The following is a 16984-nucleotide window of genomic DNA, read 5'->3' as shown; positions in this document are numbered from 1 at the left end:
GGGACTCGAGGTCATTCTGAAGCGTCGTCCTAGGCCAGAGTGACGTGTCGATCCGCGACATCGCAACCTTCAACCGAGCAAGATAGTCAACAACGCCGGCAACATGAGATTCCAGTCGGAGCACGTTCATAGCAGCCTCATCCTTCACTGGAGAATTGATGGGGTCCAAGTCTGTCTCCACTCGACTGGTCTCCTCTTCGAAGTTCTGGCAGAATTCTGTAAACACAATTCAAGGATAAGTCAGTGGCTCTACGCAGGTTTGGTAACTGCAAGTTAGTCGGGCCGGAGTAATTACCCTCGAGCATGACAAACAGCTTCTTGGCGAGTCCACCGAGATACGCCTCCAGATCGTTCCTCTTCCTCGCCAGTTCACTTGCCTTGTCATTCAGAGCTACCTTGTCATTCTTGAGACGGCTGACCTCTTGATTAGCCGCGTCGAGAGCAGTTTTCAGCCTGGAGTTTTCCTTTTCAAGAGTATCGACTGAAGCCAGTTTTTCTTCAGCAAGCTTCGTTTTGTTCAGGGCCTCCTTCTGCGCTTCGGCAAGGTCTTGATCCTTCTTCTTCAGAGCCTCCTCCATTTTGTCTGCGAAACAGCAAGTGAGATCAACGTCGAGGATGGCCAGAAAGAAAGGACAGTCGACAAAAGCTCACCAGCCATACCTTTTGCTTCGTCCCTCGCCTTCTGCAAGTTCTCCTGAGCAAGCTTCAACTCAAGGTTCAGCTGGATCTGTTTGTTCTCCAACTCAGTGTAGCGAGCCACAAGTTCGCAGGATTTCTGCAAAAAAATAAGTCGACAGACATCCAAGATAAGTTGCTTCCGAGTAACCAAGAGACAATGATGGCGTTTCTAAGACTACAGCCGAATCAAAAACATTCGACAGTAGTCTCGGGGACTACACCCAGTGGGTGCACTCAGTGTGGCCCCACTGGTTCGACCAAAAAAAATCGACTGCCCACAGTCGACCGTGTACAGTTCCATTCGACATGGCCTGACCATACCGAGTGAAGAAGTTCAACTAAAGCAACACAATATAAAGACTACAGTCGACTGCCAGCAGTCCACGTAGTCTCGGGGACTACACCCAATGGGTGCACTTAGCGTGCCCCCACTCGTCAAAAAGATTAATAGACACACCCAGTGGGTGTACAGATATAAAGATCTTCGGAAAAGAGATTCTTCAGATAGCATATCCTAACAGAACAAGCGGTGAATCGACTGACCTGGACGTTGCTCTGAAGAGCTGAACTCGCGTCATAAGCTGCTTGGCTGGTGTCCCAAACCACCTTCACTTGCTCCATCATGATCCCCGCCTGGCGTATAGCCTCTTTAGCGGCACCCACTTGGTCCTTAGGGACGTGGTGTGTGGCAAAAAGCGAAGGCGGATTTGCAGTCGACGTCGAAGGCCGGAGACTCGTCAGAGGTTCAGCGAAGGTCACAGAAGCCCGAGTGGTATCACCACCCTCCCAGACTACAGCCTCAGGCGCCGGAGTAGTTTGTGGGGTCTTGCTAGCCGGCGCCCTCCTGTTCCTTCGCGCCCTCAGCGGCACTTCGTCGTCATCATCAGGGAGGTCAATGACATGAGGAGGAGCTACAAGAAAAATCCAATCGACCGGAATTATAAGAAATTGTCAGTCGACTAAAAGCAGAGCATCAGTAATCGTACCGGGGTTGGAGGTAACAGGGTCTTCCATCTCTTGATCATCGTCCTTGGCGGAGATCTCCGAGGTGGCAGCACTGCAAATTTTGGAAGTCAGTCAGCTTATTCAATGAGTCGACCAAGAGTCTGTCACGTTCAACAAAGGAAAACAAATTCTACTATTACCCAGAAATGGTGGGGACAGTCATCTTCATCTTGGGCAGAGCCTTGGGCGGCTTGGACGGCGTCGCGCGTGGGTGCTTGGGAGCTTTTTCTGTCGGCGCTGGAGATGAGGTCCGAGGGCGCTTCGACGACTGCCCAACAGGGACAGTCGCCTTACCACGTTCCCGCGCAGGGTCGTGTGTAAGCTTGGATCGCTGTTCTGAGCGGCGAGGTTTGACTTCTTCCTCCTCCTCTTCACTGGAGTCGTCGTCATCCCCCTCTCCTTCGCCGTCAGATTCCCACTCTTCTCTCTCGTCTCCGCTTTTGCCTCCGCTCGCCTCTCCTTCCTCGGCCTGCTCCTGTGCTCCATTGGGTGTCGAGTACATCTCAGTAATGGCCTAGAGGACAGCAAACAAGACAAAAGTCAATCGACTGATCCAAAGAGAACAAATAAAGAAAGCAAGATCACAGTCAGAAATGCAGAGTCAGACCTTGTCCACTTCGTATGTTTGGTCGAGTGGAGGAATCCTCCTGGCTCCTCGGGGGTTGTCCTTGTTCCCTATGATACTCGACAGCCACCCTTCCAACATCTCGTCAGTGACCTCCTCTGGGTGAATCCGAGTGGTGTCTTCGAGACCCGAGTACAGCCACATCGGGTGGTCACGAGCCTGAAGCGGTTGGATGCGCCTCCGAAGGAAGACTTCCAACAAGTCCATGCCAGTCACACCCTCGCAGACAAGCTGAACCACTCGACCGACCAGCACCTTGACTTGCGCCTTTTCCTCTGGTGTCACTTTCAGAGAGGCAGGTTTTTGTGCTCGGTTCAGTGAAAAAGGGGGAAGCCCAGTTGACTGTCCTGGGGTCATCTGGTCTTTACAGTAAAACCAAGTCGACTGCCACCCACGGACTGACTCGGGAAAAGTGATAGATGGAAAGGAACTTTTTCCCCTCATCTGGATCGCCAGGCCCTCGCACAGCTGGATCACCTGCGTTCGTTCGTCACTCGACTTGGCCTTCTTGACCGACTGAGAGCGGCAAGTGAAGATGTGCTTGAAGAGTCCCCAATGGGGGCGGCAACCCAAGAAGTTTTCACACAAGGAAACGAAAGCAGCAAGATACACAATAGAATTGGGAGTAAAGTGATGGAGCTGCGCTCCGAAGAAGTTCAAGAAGCTCCAGAAAAAAGGATGAGGAGGCAGAGAGAATCCACGATCGATATGGGTGGTGAGGAGGACGCACTCACCATCAAGAGGCTGGGGTTCGACTTCTTTCCCCGGGAGATGCGCAGATTCGTGGGGAATGAATCCCCCCTTGACCAGATCATCGAGATCATCCTGCTGAATCGCCGACGGCATCCAGTCGCCCTAGATCCAATCCTTGGGCAGAGCAGTCCTCGAGGAAGATCCGCCCCGAGCGGACTTCTTCCCCTTCCCCTGCACCACCGCCTTCTTCGCGTGCTCCACAGCCGACGTCTTCTCCTTCACCATCGTCGCCGGCGAAGCTCGAATAGACCTACGGCACCAAGGTGAGAGCGGAGGTGGCAGAGGATATTGTGAAGGAAGGGGGAAAAGTGAAGGCGCACTGTTCGGGGGTCTCGAGCCGGCAGCTTATAAGAGGTCGCTTCCGACTGGCTGACTGGTAGGCCCAGGCAATCCCGTCAAATCCCGCAACAGGCGCGCGCGGTACGTGGTAAAAAAGGTGGCGCAGGGATCGAGGAGCTTCCGTCCTATCCCATCCGATTACTGTGGCCGCCCCCGTCCCTCGCGCTTCCCGAAATTCAAATCCCGCAAAATCCGCGGGCCGCAGAACAACTCGTCAAGCAGAAGATCCCTTTCACACCGTCACTCGGAACTTCACAAGTAAAGAAATTCACTCGACAAGAGGCCAAGAAAGGATCAAGGCGACTGAAAGAAGTTGGCGACGTCATCCGTGACAATTGATCCAAAACAAGACGTTCATATAACATGAAGAACCAGTCGGAAAGATCCCCAACTCCTTCCCCACTCGAACCTCGATCCATTCGGGGGCTAATGATGAAGCTATGTACCTAAGGTAGGGGCATGGACCTGTCCTAAGTACCCTACCCAAGGACATCCCTAGAAGAAGTCACCTTTCAATCAACTTGGCGGTATTCCACTCGACGGATTCAAGACACTCGACCACGAAGCAATCACTCGACCAAGATCCAACCACTCGACTGCCAGGAGATCTAAAGTCACCCTGCACGCAAACGATCGGTCATTAAGTAGCTTTTATGGTCATCATGGCACTTTATTAGGGGCGTTACCAGTAACCCCCAGTCTTAATGTACTTTAAACCCTGCATTACTGTGGGCTGGAGGGGCCTGGCGAACTCTATATAAGCCACCCCCCTCCTCAGTATCAAGGGTTCAGACCCCTGTTATTCATACACACATAATTCAGTCGACCGCCTCCGGGCACCGAGACGTAGGGCTATTACTTCCTCCGAGAAGGGCCTGAACTCGTAATCCTCGTGTGCTTACAACTCCTCCATAGCTAAGATCTAGCCTCTCCATGCATACACTACAAGAAAAATATGTCAACTTATGACATTCTGTCAGTGACTCTCAAAGAATTGGTCATAAATTTATGACCATTTTAGACCAATTGGTCAAAAGCTGTTCAGGGGGCTCCAAACCCTAAGCCATTGCGACCATTTTGGTCAGAAAGGTCGTAATTTCCTTACACGAAATGGTCACAAAGCAAACAGTGCTAGTCCGCTGCCTTATTTCTAGTTGTTAATGACCAATATAGATGGTCATAGCCTTGTAGATTGTGGTGGGTTGTGATGACTAGGCGCCATCTCATCAGTTTTGCCTATGTGTCATGTCCATGTGGCAGTTTTTGCCCTAGGTTGTGAAGCAACCTATATTTCTATCATTCCCAAAATTCCCAAAAAAATCTCATAAATTCTTTGGGGCATATCTTCATCAAATATGTAAAAATCCTTCCTTGCCTAGTTCAAAACTAATTCAAGAATATTCATTTTCCTATTGTGTTCACAACAACACTTTATGAAGGAAGTGCTATATATATATATTCTTGATTGCCCTCGGAATTTTTGGGCACTCTTTCCTATCCAAATCATTACCGCATGACAAAATTTAGTTCCATTTTCCTAGCAAATCTTCCTCGGCAAATTTCCAAAGTTTTTGTCCACCTAGAAGCATTGTGAAGGAAGTACCTTTTTTATATCTCTAAATGACATGAAACTTATACAGTTCCTTCATATGCCCAAATTATCACCCTCCTCCAAATTGCAGCTCAGTCAAGTCATCTATGTGAGCCCAGGTTCAATTTATATTTTATGGCCAAATTGGCACGTTGCAAAGCAAGTGTTATATAGACCCCTCCTATTACCCTCAAACTTTTCGGGTACTCTTCCATACCCAAATCATTTCCACATGATAATATTCAGCTCAATTTTCCTACTAAATCTTTCTCGGGAAATTTCCAAAGTTTCTACCTCGAGAGAAGCTTTGTGAAGTAAGTACTAGCTAGGCTTACCCAAATGATCTGAAAATTTACCAGCACATGACCATACTTAAGTAACTTACCTACACCAATTTTGAGCTCATTTCGTTTATCCAATCTCTCTCACTAGTTTTCCCAAGTTTCTATCCATAGAAGAGCATTGTGAAGGAAGTACTACTTTGGCATGTACAAATGGTATCAATTTTCTGCAATGCTTTCCTATGCCCAAATAACCATCCTCCACAAAATTTCAGCTCACTCCATTCATTATTTTGAGCCCAGCTTCAACATTCATATTTTTGTCTAGCGTGGTACTTTGCAAAGCAAGTACCACCTAGGATCTTCCTTTTGAGCTAAAAATTTGTGAAGACATTCTCCTTAGTAGATGATCATCCTCAGCCAAAACTCACGCCCATTGGCCATGTGCATTTCCCGTACCGCTAATCAAACACTTGTTGCTAATTCATGTTTGAGCATCGATCGGTCTCCTCGTGAGAATCTTATATTCTAATTTTCTTCCTAGCACCAACCTGGTAAGTGCCCAACCCACTAGAAATGCCTAGGCCACCCAGAACACATGGCAACATTACGGTCACGCGGTGACCACCCGACGGGCATGCGAGTTTACGCGCTCTAGAGTTGGGGCCCTCGACCACCGCCCAAACCTCGACGTATCGCCACCAAACCATGTATTTATGATTAAATAGGTCCTTATGTAACTAGAAATGATTTTTGGAAAAAATAAATAGCAAACTATGAGGCAGCTGCAGTTCAAATTTGACCCGCTTCCAATTGAATCGGTGGAAATTTGTCTTTTTCACGAGAGGTGAATCAAAAAATTTTACTCCCAACCATTTTGTCAATTGTTCATTAAATATGGCCTAGTATTTTATAAAAATGATTTGGTCCAATTTTACAACAATTATTTGGTAGTTCCTTCACAAAAAAACCTCCTTTCAAGCACTCGAAAAATGGAAAATGGTTTTTTCGTCCAACGAAAATGAAAACTTCCTTAGGCAAAATTGTTTGCCATTCCAATATGAACCCTTTTGCACAATATGAGATCATTTGAACAAATTATGCCATGAATGTGGCCATAAGATTGATCATTTGGCTTGAAAGCCATTGATCTCCGCACGTGATAGCTCGTTTCTGAGAACACTTTTTTTAAAATAATTGCCGTATTACAAGTTTGTTATTTTTACTGGGAACTTGGTCACATATAATGACACAATGCGAAGGTTTAACAATTTTTTGATTTTTTTTGAATTTTTTATGCCCGTTTCAAAATGTGGTCAAAACGGGGGGAATGACAGTTCCTAGCTAGTGGTTAAATCTTGGAATTTTTTTGGTGTTTCTATGATTAAATAGATACCTATTTACCTAGAAATGATTTTCTGAAAAAATAAAGAGCAAACTATGAGGCAGCTGCAGTTCAAATTTGACCCGCTTCCAACTGAATCGACGGGAATTTGTCTTTTCCAACAGAGGTGGATCAAAAATTTTGACACCCAACCATTTTGTCAATTGTGCATTAAATATGGCCTAGTATTTTAGAAAATTGATTAGGTCCAATTTTGCAACAAATATATGGTAGGTCCTTCACAAAAAAAACTCATTTTAGGCACTCAGAAAATGGAAAATGGTTTTTTCGTCCAAAGAAAATGAAAACTTCCTTAGGCAACATTGTTTGCCATTCCAATATGCACCCTTGTGCATAATATGAGATCATTCGAACAAACTATGCCTTGAATGTGGCCATAAGATTGATCATTTGGCTTGAAAGCCAAGAATCTACACACTTGATAGCTCATTTCTGAGAACACTTTTTTAAAATAATTACCGTATTACAAGTTTATTATTTTTCCTGGAAACTTGGTCACATATAATGACACAATGCGAAGGTTTTCCAATTTTTTGATTTTTTTTTGAATTTTTTATGCCCGTTTCAAAATGCGGTCAAAACGGCGGGCTTGATCGTTCCTAGCTAGTGGTTGAATCATGGAAAACTTTTGGTTTTTCTCTGATTAAATTGATACTTATGTACCTAGAAATGATTTTTGGAAAAAATAAATAGCAAACTATGAGGCAGCTGCAGTTCTAATTTGACCCGCTTCTAGCTGAATCGGCGGGAATTTGTCTTTTTCACCAGAGGTGGATCAAAACTTTTGACACCCAACCATTTTGTCAATTGTGCATTAAATATGTCCTAATATTTTATAAAAATGATTTGGTACAATTTTGCAACAAATATATGGTAGGTCCTTCACAAAAAAACCTCATTTCGAGCACTCGAAAAATGGAAAATGAATTTTCCGTGCAAAGAAAATGAAAACTCCCTTTGGCAACATTGTTTGGAATTCCAAGATGCACCCTTGTGAACAATATGAGATCATCTAAACAAACTATGCCATGAATGTGACCATGAGATTGAGCGTTTGGGTTGAAATCCATGAATCTTCACACTAGCTCATTTATGAGAACACTTTTGTAAAATAATTACCGTATTACAAGTTTATTATTTTTCCTGGAAACTTGGTCACATATAATGACATAATGCGAAGGTTTACCAATTTTTTGATTTTTTTTGAATTTTTTATGCCCGTTTCAAAATGCGATCAAAACGGCGGGAATGACCGTTCCTAGCCAGTGGTTGAATCTTGGAATTTTTTTGGTGTTTCTCTGATTAAATAGATACTTATGTACCCAGAAATGAATTTTTTAAAAAATAAAGAGCAAACTATGAGGCAGCTGAAGTTCATATTTGTCCCGCTTCCTCCTGAATCGGCAGAAATTTGTCTTTTTCACCAGAGGTGGATAAAAACTTTTGGCACCCAACCATTTTGTCAATTATGCATTAAACATGGCCTAGTATTTTAGAAAATTGATTTGGTCCAATTTTGCAATAATTATTTGGGAGGTCCTTCACAAAAAAACCTCCCTTTGGGCACTCAAAAAATGGAAAATAGTTTTTTCGTCCAAAGAAAATGAAAACTTCCTTAGGCAACATTGTTTGCCATTCCAATATGCGCCCTTGTGCACAATATGAGATCATTTGAACAAACTATGCCATGAATGTGGCCATAAGAATGATCATTTGACTTGAAAGCCATTGATCTCCACACATGATAGCTCGTTTCTGAGAACACTTTTTTAAAATAATTGCCGTATTACAAGTTTGTTATTTTTCCTAGGAACTTGGACACATATAATGACACAATGCGAAGGTTTTCCAATTTTTCAATTTTTTTGAATTTTTTATGCCTGTTCAAATGTGATCAAAACGACGGGGTTGACCGTTCCTAGCTAGTGGTTGAATCTTGGAAAATTTTTGATGTTTCTCTGATTAAATAGATACTTTTGTACCTAGAAATAAATTTTGGAAAAAATAAATAGCAAACTATGAGGCAGCCATAGTTCAAATTTGCCCGCTTCCACCTGAAACGGCGGAAATTTGTCTTTTTCACCAGTGGTGGATTAAAACTTTTAACACCTAACCATTTGGTCAATTGTTCATTAAATATGGCCTAGTATTTTAGAAAATTGATTTGGTAAAATTTTACAAAAAATATTTGCTAGGTTCTTCACAAAAAAACTTTTTTTAGCACTCAAAAAATGGAAAATTGTTTTTTCATGCAAAAGAAATAAAAACTCCCTTTGTCAATGTTGTTTGCCAATTTAAGATGTAAACTTATGCAAAATATGGCATCATTTGAACAAATATTTGATAGGTCTTTCACAAAAAAACTCATTTTGAGCATTGAAAAATGAAATGAAAAATTTGTATGTAATCAATCATGACCAATTTATATGGTCAAAAAATCTGCAACTAGTTTGGTGTGCTCTGATTGGTTCATAGGCATATCACGCGGATCATGCCTCAACCACCGTTGGATGCTTCTGGATCCAACGGCAGCCCTCACCCTCTCACCCTCTCACCCAAACCCTAACTTCCCCGATCCACTCCTCTCCCCCGATCCACTCTCCCCCTCTCGCCCCACAGCCGCCCCCAACCCCACCCCCACCGCCATCGTCGACGACCCTCACCGTACACAAGGTCGAGGCTGACCCAAGATCGAGCCCATGCCCAGATTCACGAGTGGAGCCCCGCGAAGCTGCCCGCAAACTGCTCCTCTTCCCCACCCCAGATTCCTATCCAATCTCCGCCGTCGCCGCCGATCCCCACCCTCACCGGCGACCTCGTCTCCCCGTCTCCGGCCCCATCCCCACCTCCGGCCGACCTCCCTCCTCATCTCGTCCATCCACCCATGGAAACCCCCTTTTCCACGGATCCACCCACCCACCCACGCCCACCCATGGATGGATAGATGGGGCGCACCAGTTCCGGCGACGGCGGCGCCGGATCCGCACCCACCTGCGTGATGGAGGCCGGCCGCATCGGGATCCACCGCCTTCTCTTGGTCTGGTGCGGCACACCGGACCACACCGGAGATTGCTACTGCGGTGGTCGTCGACGACGGCGCATCCCCGGCGGGACCTAGAGCCCAAGGTATGTACGCCGTCCTTGCCAAGTCTTCCATCTCCTCTCATGTACGGCGGGACCTAGACTGATTACATTCATCTTGGGCATGCATACGTGGTTGGTGACCTCGCGTGCCGCCATTGCCGGAGGCTGGCTGGCTAGTTGGACGGGCGTCCGCGGTGCCGGTGTTTTGCAGCCTTACATCTCAGGTGTGGTTTCTTCCTGCTGTCGTCCGGTACTCATCCCTTGCTGTTCTAAATTTTTGTGAGGCTTGCGTTTGACATCTCTCATCGGTGTTGTTTCCATCGCAGGGAAGACGCTTTCTAAAATGTGTGCATGCCAAGATTCCTGCGGTTCCAGACTGATTGGTGAGATTACATTCGTACTGAAGTGCTACGCAAATGTTATCTGCTATGCTAACTGAACATACAAAGCCGCTTCCAAGTAAATAAAATCGTTTTGCTATGGTTCCTACTGCCTTCAGAATTTAGAAACGTGTCCTACACAGGATAGCCGTTTGGGATCTCTAGGGACACCGCAATCGAGGAATCGACCCGTGCAACCGTTCCCTCGGCTCCGTCGTAGATAGCTAGTCGTACTCTACAGTACCAAAATTTTGCTGATAGGCACAAGGCTGTGTAGCAACCATCAAGATCAAGTGTCTCATTAATTTGTCGATGGGTGCAAGGTTGTATAAACCATCGACATCAAGCATCTCATTAATTTGTCGCTCGGTACAAGGTTGCGCATACTTATCCGGAACCATCAACATCAAAGTATCTAATGAGGATACAATTTAAGCCTGGCGATAGCATGACCCATTGTGATGTTTTGTCCCCTACTGCTTGTACCATTTGTTCAGTATGTATATGCGTCCACATATTCCAGGCTGCTATAGAACCACTGCTTATCCTTTATTCTCTTCTCTAGGCTCAGGTTCCACGAAAATACTCCTCTATAATCGGCATGTAACATCATAAGCTTGTCTTTTCCACATGGCTGACAGCTATGTCATGTTTATCAGTAAAGATGTGTCTGGTTATTTGTATGTTAGCAGATAACCAGACTGATTGGTGATACTAAAATGTGTGCATCCTCTCGTTTGTTGCTACTTACAAGTGTCAATGTACTGATGGAAACAGTGATTGTTTACTTGTGACTAATCTGCTTTCCATCTCATTTGTAGGAGTTCCCGAAATGCCCGACTCCAGCCCCGTCCTCCCTGACGCCTGGTCATGGCCCTGTGCATGGCGGACGCGGCTTGGTCGCTTCCTCCAAGAACCTTGTCCCCTCGATCTTGGTGCGGCAGGGGGCGCATCCACCAGATCCGCCGGCGGACATCAAGGCCATGGCTTGGACCTTGCTGCCCTCTACCAAGGAAGGAGCGAGCTCGTGTAGATGACGGCGGCTGTGCTCCACACTCGCGCAGATGCTGGCTGGATTGCTGCCCCTGTCGTACAGTACAATATAGGTAAGCAGATCCAAGCCAGTCCGTCTATCTCTTTGATTGATGGATTCAAACCATGCCATCCGTCAGTACGTACGTACGTACGCACGTGTAGGATTCGACAAAATCATGCCTTATTACACCACTGTAGTACATGCTATGTATCTATCATTGGTGGACGGCATCATTCAACAGTTTAGTTTGGTGATGATTACCTAGTTTGCAGCAAGGAATGCACTAGGTAGTACTTGTATAAATTAGCCACATGGACTAACTGCCTGCCTGCCTAATTGAACGAATCAATCTGATTAGTATGTTTGCTGCCATTTTGTTAGTCTGCAGAAGCATATCTAGTTTGTTAGTCAGCCACTTTTTTGCTAGAACCATAAATCCTGATGCATGCTGATTATGGTCTGGTTTGTTAGATCTGTTCTGTTGTTGCTTAAAATTTGACTGGATTCTGAATGTGTATCTGCTGTGTATCTGCTGTTGCCTGGATTCTGAATGAACATGTCAGTATACTATATACCCAAAAAAACATGCTTACAGTTCTTTTCATATCTATGATCAATTTAGTTAGAGTTGCACATGTCAGTATACTATATACCAAAAAAATCCTAGCTAGTGAGAACATTTGTCACTCCATGAACACATACTGGTTAGTGTTAGTCATACTATTTATCTACATGGCATTTGATGTCAATTCTTGCTTATAAGTTATTGGATCACTCCATGAACACATTCTTATTCTTATATTTTCATTCTTATTCTTTGCACAGGTGAAGTGTGAATCCAAGGCCGAAGCTGTGAATCATATCAACTAAGAGGAGCATATTATGTGTTGTAATTGTACGCATATCTGGGTTGTAGTATACTGGATTGTAATAGACTAATGTAGTCTTATTTTGGACGAATTTCATTTGCTCTCTAGTTTGTTCAAAACAATGATTGTGTATGTGATTTGAATACCCGTGAAATGGAAACCTGATAAGAGGGTCCAAGCTATAATGGTTGTTTGACAAATTTTGAAATTTCTGACATGTGGGACATATTTTGAGATAAGCATGACATGTGGGGCTAGCTTACTAGTGGTACCCCAATGTATAATGGCTGAAACTAGAAAAATCAATGGACTAAAAAGGCTACGGCCCAAAAATAAAATGGCTTAAATGTTGGGCCTGTCCCATGTAGTTGACCAAAATTAATCAAGAAAAAAATATAAAAAAAGGCCGAATTGTTGGGCTAGGCCCATGTAGAAAACCGAATTGGACCAGGCTGAATCTTGTGCCACATCAGCTTGCCACGCTGGATGCCTACGTGGCCTGGGGAGGTTGCTAGTGACCAAAACACCACAGTAGACGTATTTTGGTCATAAACGTCTACGACCATTTCAGAAGAAAGGTCGCTATAGTCAGTTTACGACGGCCAGCTTTTGATCTTATGTTTTTGGTCACAAAAAGATCATAAATGGAAATTTGTGACCATTCAGTGACCAATAGTGGTGGTCACAAGTTGACATATTTCTTGTAGTGATACCCCCCTACATCACTGTCAGAGTTAGAACCACGACAGCGCTAGTTCCAGCAGCCGCAGAAAAATGCAGCGCGCGCGACTCTCGCACAAACAACATATGCATTCCAAAACAGAAGCAAAAAGATCAAACACAAACAAAATAAATAGGTCAATTTTGTTATTACAACTCAAACAAATAGTTTATCATTCAATACAACAAATAGTGCAATAAACACAACAAATAGTTCAACACTACAATATCGAACAAATCATGATGCTCTTTGTCGTCCATTCCATGCCCACCACTCCTCAATGAGATCCTTCTGAAGATCATCATGCGCTGAGGACGTCGAATGGCATGATAGGAGGCAACAAAACAGGCCACCCTTTCAGCCCTCCATCGCACTCGCACGGGATGTCCTAAGAGCTCATACTGAGAGTAGTCTACATCTTGGCCACGCTCATTCTCGATGATCATGTTATGCATGATCACACAAGCGTGAATGATGTACCAAAGCATTTTTTGATCCCAAAATCTAGCCGGTCCTCTCACAATAGCAAATTGGGCTTGCAAAATCCAAAAAGCTCTCTCCACATCTTTTCTAGCCGCCGCCTGAGCATTGTGGAAATCAAGATTTTTCTTACCTTACGGCTTTTTCAACGGCTTCACAAAGGTTTGCCACTTTGAATAGATGCCATCCGCTAGATAATAGCCATAGTTGTATGTACGGCCATTTGCTACAAACTGCACCGGTGGCAAATCACCATTTGCAATCTTATTCATCAGTGGTGACCGGTTGACAACATTGATGTCATTCAAAGATCCAGGCATTCCAAAGAATGCATGCCAAATCCAAGTCTCTCGATCGGCCACCGCTTCAAGGATTGTAGTGGAACCTTTTTTTGGCCGTGGAATTGCCCATGACATGCCTTTGGACAATTCTTCCAACCCCAATGCATGCAATCTATTGAGCCAAGCATACCAGGAAACCCGCGAGCTTTGTTCATCTCCAATAGCCTTGCGGCGTCTTCAACATTGGGAGATCTCAAATACTCCTGGCCAAACACTTGCACAATTCCTACTGTGAAGCGCTTGACACACATGATGGCTTGGCTCTCACCCATAGCCAAGTGATCATCAACTAAATCAGCGGCGGCATTCCTCCTTTGTTGAAAAAATAGTCATGGCTCGTTAGTTTCTCTGCAATGCGCCTGAACACCTCGGTGCTGATCCTAAACCGGCGATGAAAATACGACTCGGGGTATGTGGGATTCTCCGCAAAATAATGCCTGATCAATCTGTTGTGGGCATCAATCCTATCCCTCCAAATTTTCTGCCGACCCATAACCGAACCACTGTGCTTCGGTTTTTTATTGACGTGCATAGTTAGGATCATTGCAAGATCCTCCTCCTCTTCCATGTCAAATTCTTCTTCGGAAGAATCATACGACGGACTCATCTACAACGTTCAATACTATGCTATAAAAACTACAATCAACATGCACCAAATTCATGAAGTTTGAGCAAGACATACCTTGCGGGTGTTTTATTGAACACCTTGCGGGCGCCGAGCGGCAGCGAGCACCCGGGCGCTGTTCATCGGAGGACGGACGCGCGCGAGGGGCGGCGGTGACTAGAGGGGGCGGAGGAAGCCGCCGCGGCGTGGGGATAGGCCCGGAAAGCGCCGGAACGGTCGCCGGATGGCACGGGCGGAGGCGAGGCCGCAGAGGGGTGGGGGTGAGTTGCGAGCGAGCGCGCGAGAGTCCAGCGCGCGGGAGCGGGCGCAGCAAATATGCGGCGCGCGATGGAGTTTCGGCCCGCGCGCCGAACTAGATATGACGCGCGCGCGGTTTTTGCGCGCCTGCTGGAGCCACTATACCGGTTGCGCGCGCGCTAAAATGGCCAATTTTGCGGCGCGGCGCTAGTTTGGCGTGGCTGTTGAAGATGCTCTAAGTGGTTTTCTCCTAACCCAGTCCTTGTAAGTGGTTTTCTCTTTATTCTTGTTCGGAACTATATTCAGGACATGATATAATATGAGCAAAGCCTCCCGCCACCATGCCTTGGATAAATCTGCAGTGTCCAACATGGCATTCACCAAGTCGATGCGTGGTTTTCCTCTCAACAAATCCATTTGATTGGAAGGAGTAGCGAAGTGTCCTCTTATGAATAATGTCGCATTCCTCACATAATTCATAAAATATTTTAAGAACATACTCTTCACGATGATCTAATCTAAGACGTTTGATCTTGGTCTCTAGGGATTGCATGCAAGATAGCATTTTCACGGCAGCAGCATAGCATGTTCATCATGTCCTTGTCTCATCCTCTGCTCGGTCGAGCCTGGCTATCAATGTGCCCCCGTCCAGGAGACTGCCAAACATGGCGGCCTCGTACAGGTAGTTCACCTGCCAAGCGTGGTGGCACGCATGGGCAAGGAGCCACGCCATTTCGTGGACGAGGCCCTTGGAGAAGAGCTGGGCCATCTGCAGGCGCGACAATTCGGCGAGGTGCTGCTCACGCTGCTCGTCCACCTTTCCCTGCCGGACGTACTCCAGCGGGCCAGTGACGACGGACCACCAGAGGGCGCCTAGCAGGTCTCGGTCCTGGCGACCGAGGAAGCGGCGCACGTGGTTACAGGTTTCCTCGCCGCCGTCGCAGGCGTACTCGGGGTCGAGTGGCCTGCTGAAGCCGGTAGTGCGGAAGTCGGCGTCAAAGACCTCGTCGAAGTCGCCCTCGCGCTGCGGCCGCGCTGGCGACTTGCGGGCCTTGGGCCATCCCAGTAGCGCCCGCCGGAGGAACATGTGCCGGTCGTTTTGGATGTGCCACGTCGTTCCTGTGGCGCACATCCGGACCAACGGCTCGTGCCACCTCTGGGTGAACATCCGCGCACACGTGGCGGCGTAGGCGTCGTAGATGGCCCGCAGCGCCGTCTCGCTCACGACGCCCGAGACGGCGATGTCGGCCACGTTGAGGAACGAGTTGATCACCTCCGAGTTGACCAAGTCGCTTCCCACGTCGACCACGTCAGTCGCCGGCTTGCTGAAGACGAGGTCACTCATGACGGCGCCGGGGTCAAAGCCCCGGGCCGTGGCCTCGGCCCCCATGCCGAGGATGCTGCTGTCAGCCAGGAGGATGACCTGAGCTGCCTGACGGTCCAGATGCGAGGAGTAGTCTTTGAGGCGCGTCCTGTGCGCCTCCTCCAGAGCGATCTTGGCCTGGATGTAGGACGCGCCGACCGCGACGACCTCGCGTCGTTCCCGGCCGCCCAGGGTGCGCAGCGCCCGGTCGTCGACGAGCCCGTCGTGGAGCAGCCGGTGGAGCGAGGGGAAGACGTGGTCGTACCCGTGCTCGTAGTAAAAGACCATGTCCGTCACGTAGTTGGAGAAGAGGGTACGCAGGTCGGCGGCGCCAATGAGCAGGTTCGCGATGCCGCACCCGAACAGGGCGTCGTTGGTTGTCATGGCCTCGGGCCAGTCAGCGGCGCCCAGTGCGGCAAGCACCTCCGGCGACGCTTGGTTCAGCCCCTTGCCCTTAGGGGGAAGCACGTTGCCCATTGCATGCTGCGTGCTTTTCCACAGCGCGAGCTCTGGGGACAGCCGCAGCTGCACCACCCTGGGCCTGGGCCGCGCCGCTTTTGGCGCCTCCTTGCCGAGGCTTGCAAACAGCTCCGCCACCATGTCTTCCGCCTGGCGAGAAAGCCTTCGAAAATCTGCCACGGCTCCCTTGCCGATCAAGGCCCTCGCCTCCGAGTAGCCGGTCTGCAGTGGGAAGCCTCCCACGGGATCCTCGCCCCAGAAATACGGAGACATTCTAGGAGCAGGTGGCACACCGCCGCCGGGGAGATGGCCCTTCACCTTAATCTTGAGGCCATGGAGAGAGCAGCCACCCCATGTCGAATCCTCGGCGTCCTGCGGGCGAGGATCGGACATTGATCTCTCTTAGTACTATATAAAAAAGGTGACAGCTAGAGAGAATGCTGCACCGTGCGTGCTGCTTCTCCATATAGTACTAGCTAGGCTGGTTAGTTGTCGCTATATAGCGGCATAATTACGATTTTGGAATGTTGTTTTCCGAGTGCGTGTATGACTCAAGTTTCATACAAGTCCATCACCAAATCAGAAATTAGATATATTAAAGGATTGCTCTTTGGTGCTCCATACCAAGGTCCGAATGCACAAATTTTCTCATTGGCGGGCGGAATTTCCTATAACCACGGTTACCGAGAAATACCGAGCAAATTTCAACAGA

At 47.2% G+C, this 16984-nt stretch overlaps 1 protein-coding gene across 1 annotated transcript; it reads right to left on the bottom strand.

Moving 5' to 3' along the window:
- Nucleotides 1-14735: 14735 nt before the first annotated feature.
- Nucleotides 14736-16704, bottom strand: LOC119331383. The gene has a single exon (XM_037604541.1). The coding sequence runs from the start codon at nucleotides 16663-16665 to the stop codon at nucleotides 15043-15045; it is 1623 nt and encodes a 540-aa protein (XP_037460438.1). The 5' UTR covers nucleotides 16666-16704; the 3' UTR covers nucleotides 14736-15042.
- Nucleotides 16705-16984: the final 280 nt, after the last annotated feature.

The sequence above is a fragment of the Triticum dicoccoides genome, chromosome 7A (genome assembly GCF_002162155.2).
Source record: "Triticum dicoccoides isolate Atlit2015 ecotype Zavitan chromosome 7A, WEW_v2.0, whole genome shotgun sequence".
Classification (NCBI taxonomy): domain Eukaryota; kingdom Viridiplantae; phylum Streptophyta; class Magnoliopsida; order Poales; family Poaceae; genus Triticum; species Triticum dicoccoides.
Note: the sequence above shows the minus strand (reverse complement) of the source record. Positions and strands in the feature narration are given on the sequence as shown.

Coding starts and splice junctions, on each gene's coding strand:
- LOC119331383 (XM_037604541.1), bottom strand. CDS start 16,665: ATGTCCGATCCTCGCCCGCAGGACGCCGAGGATTCGACATGGGGTGGC.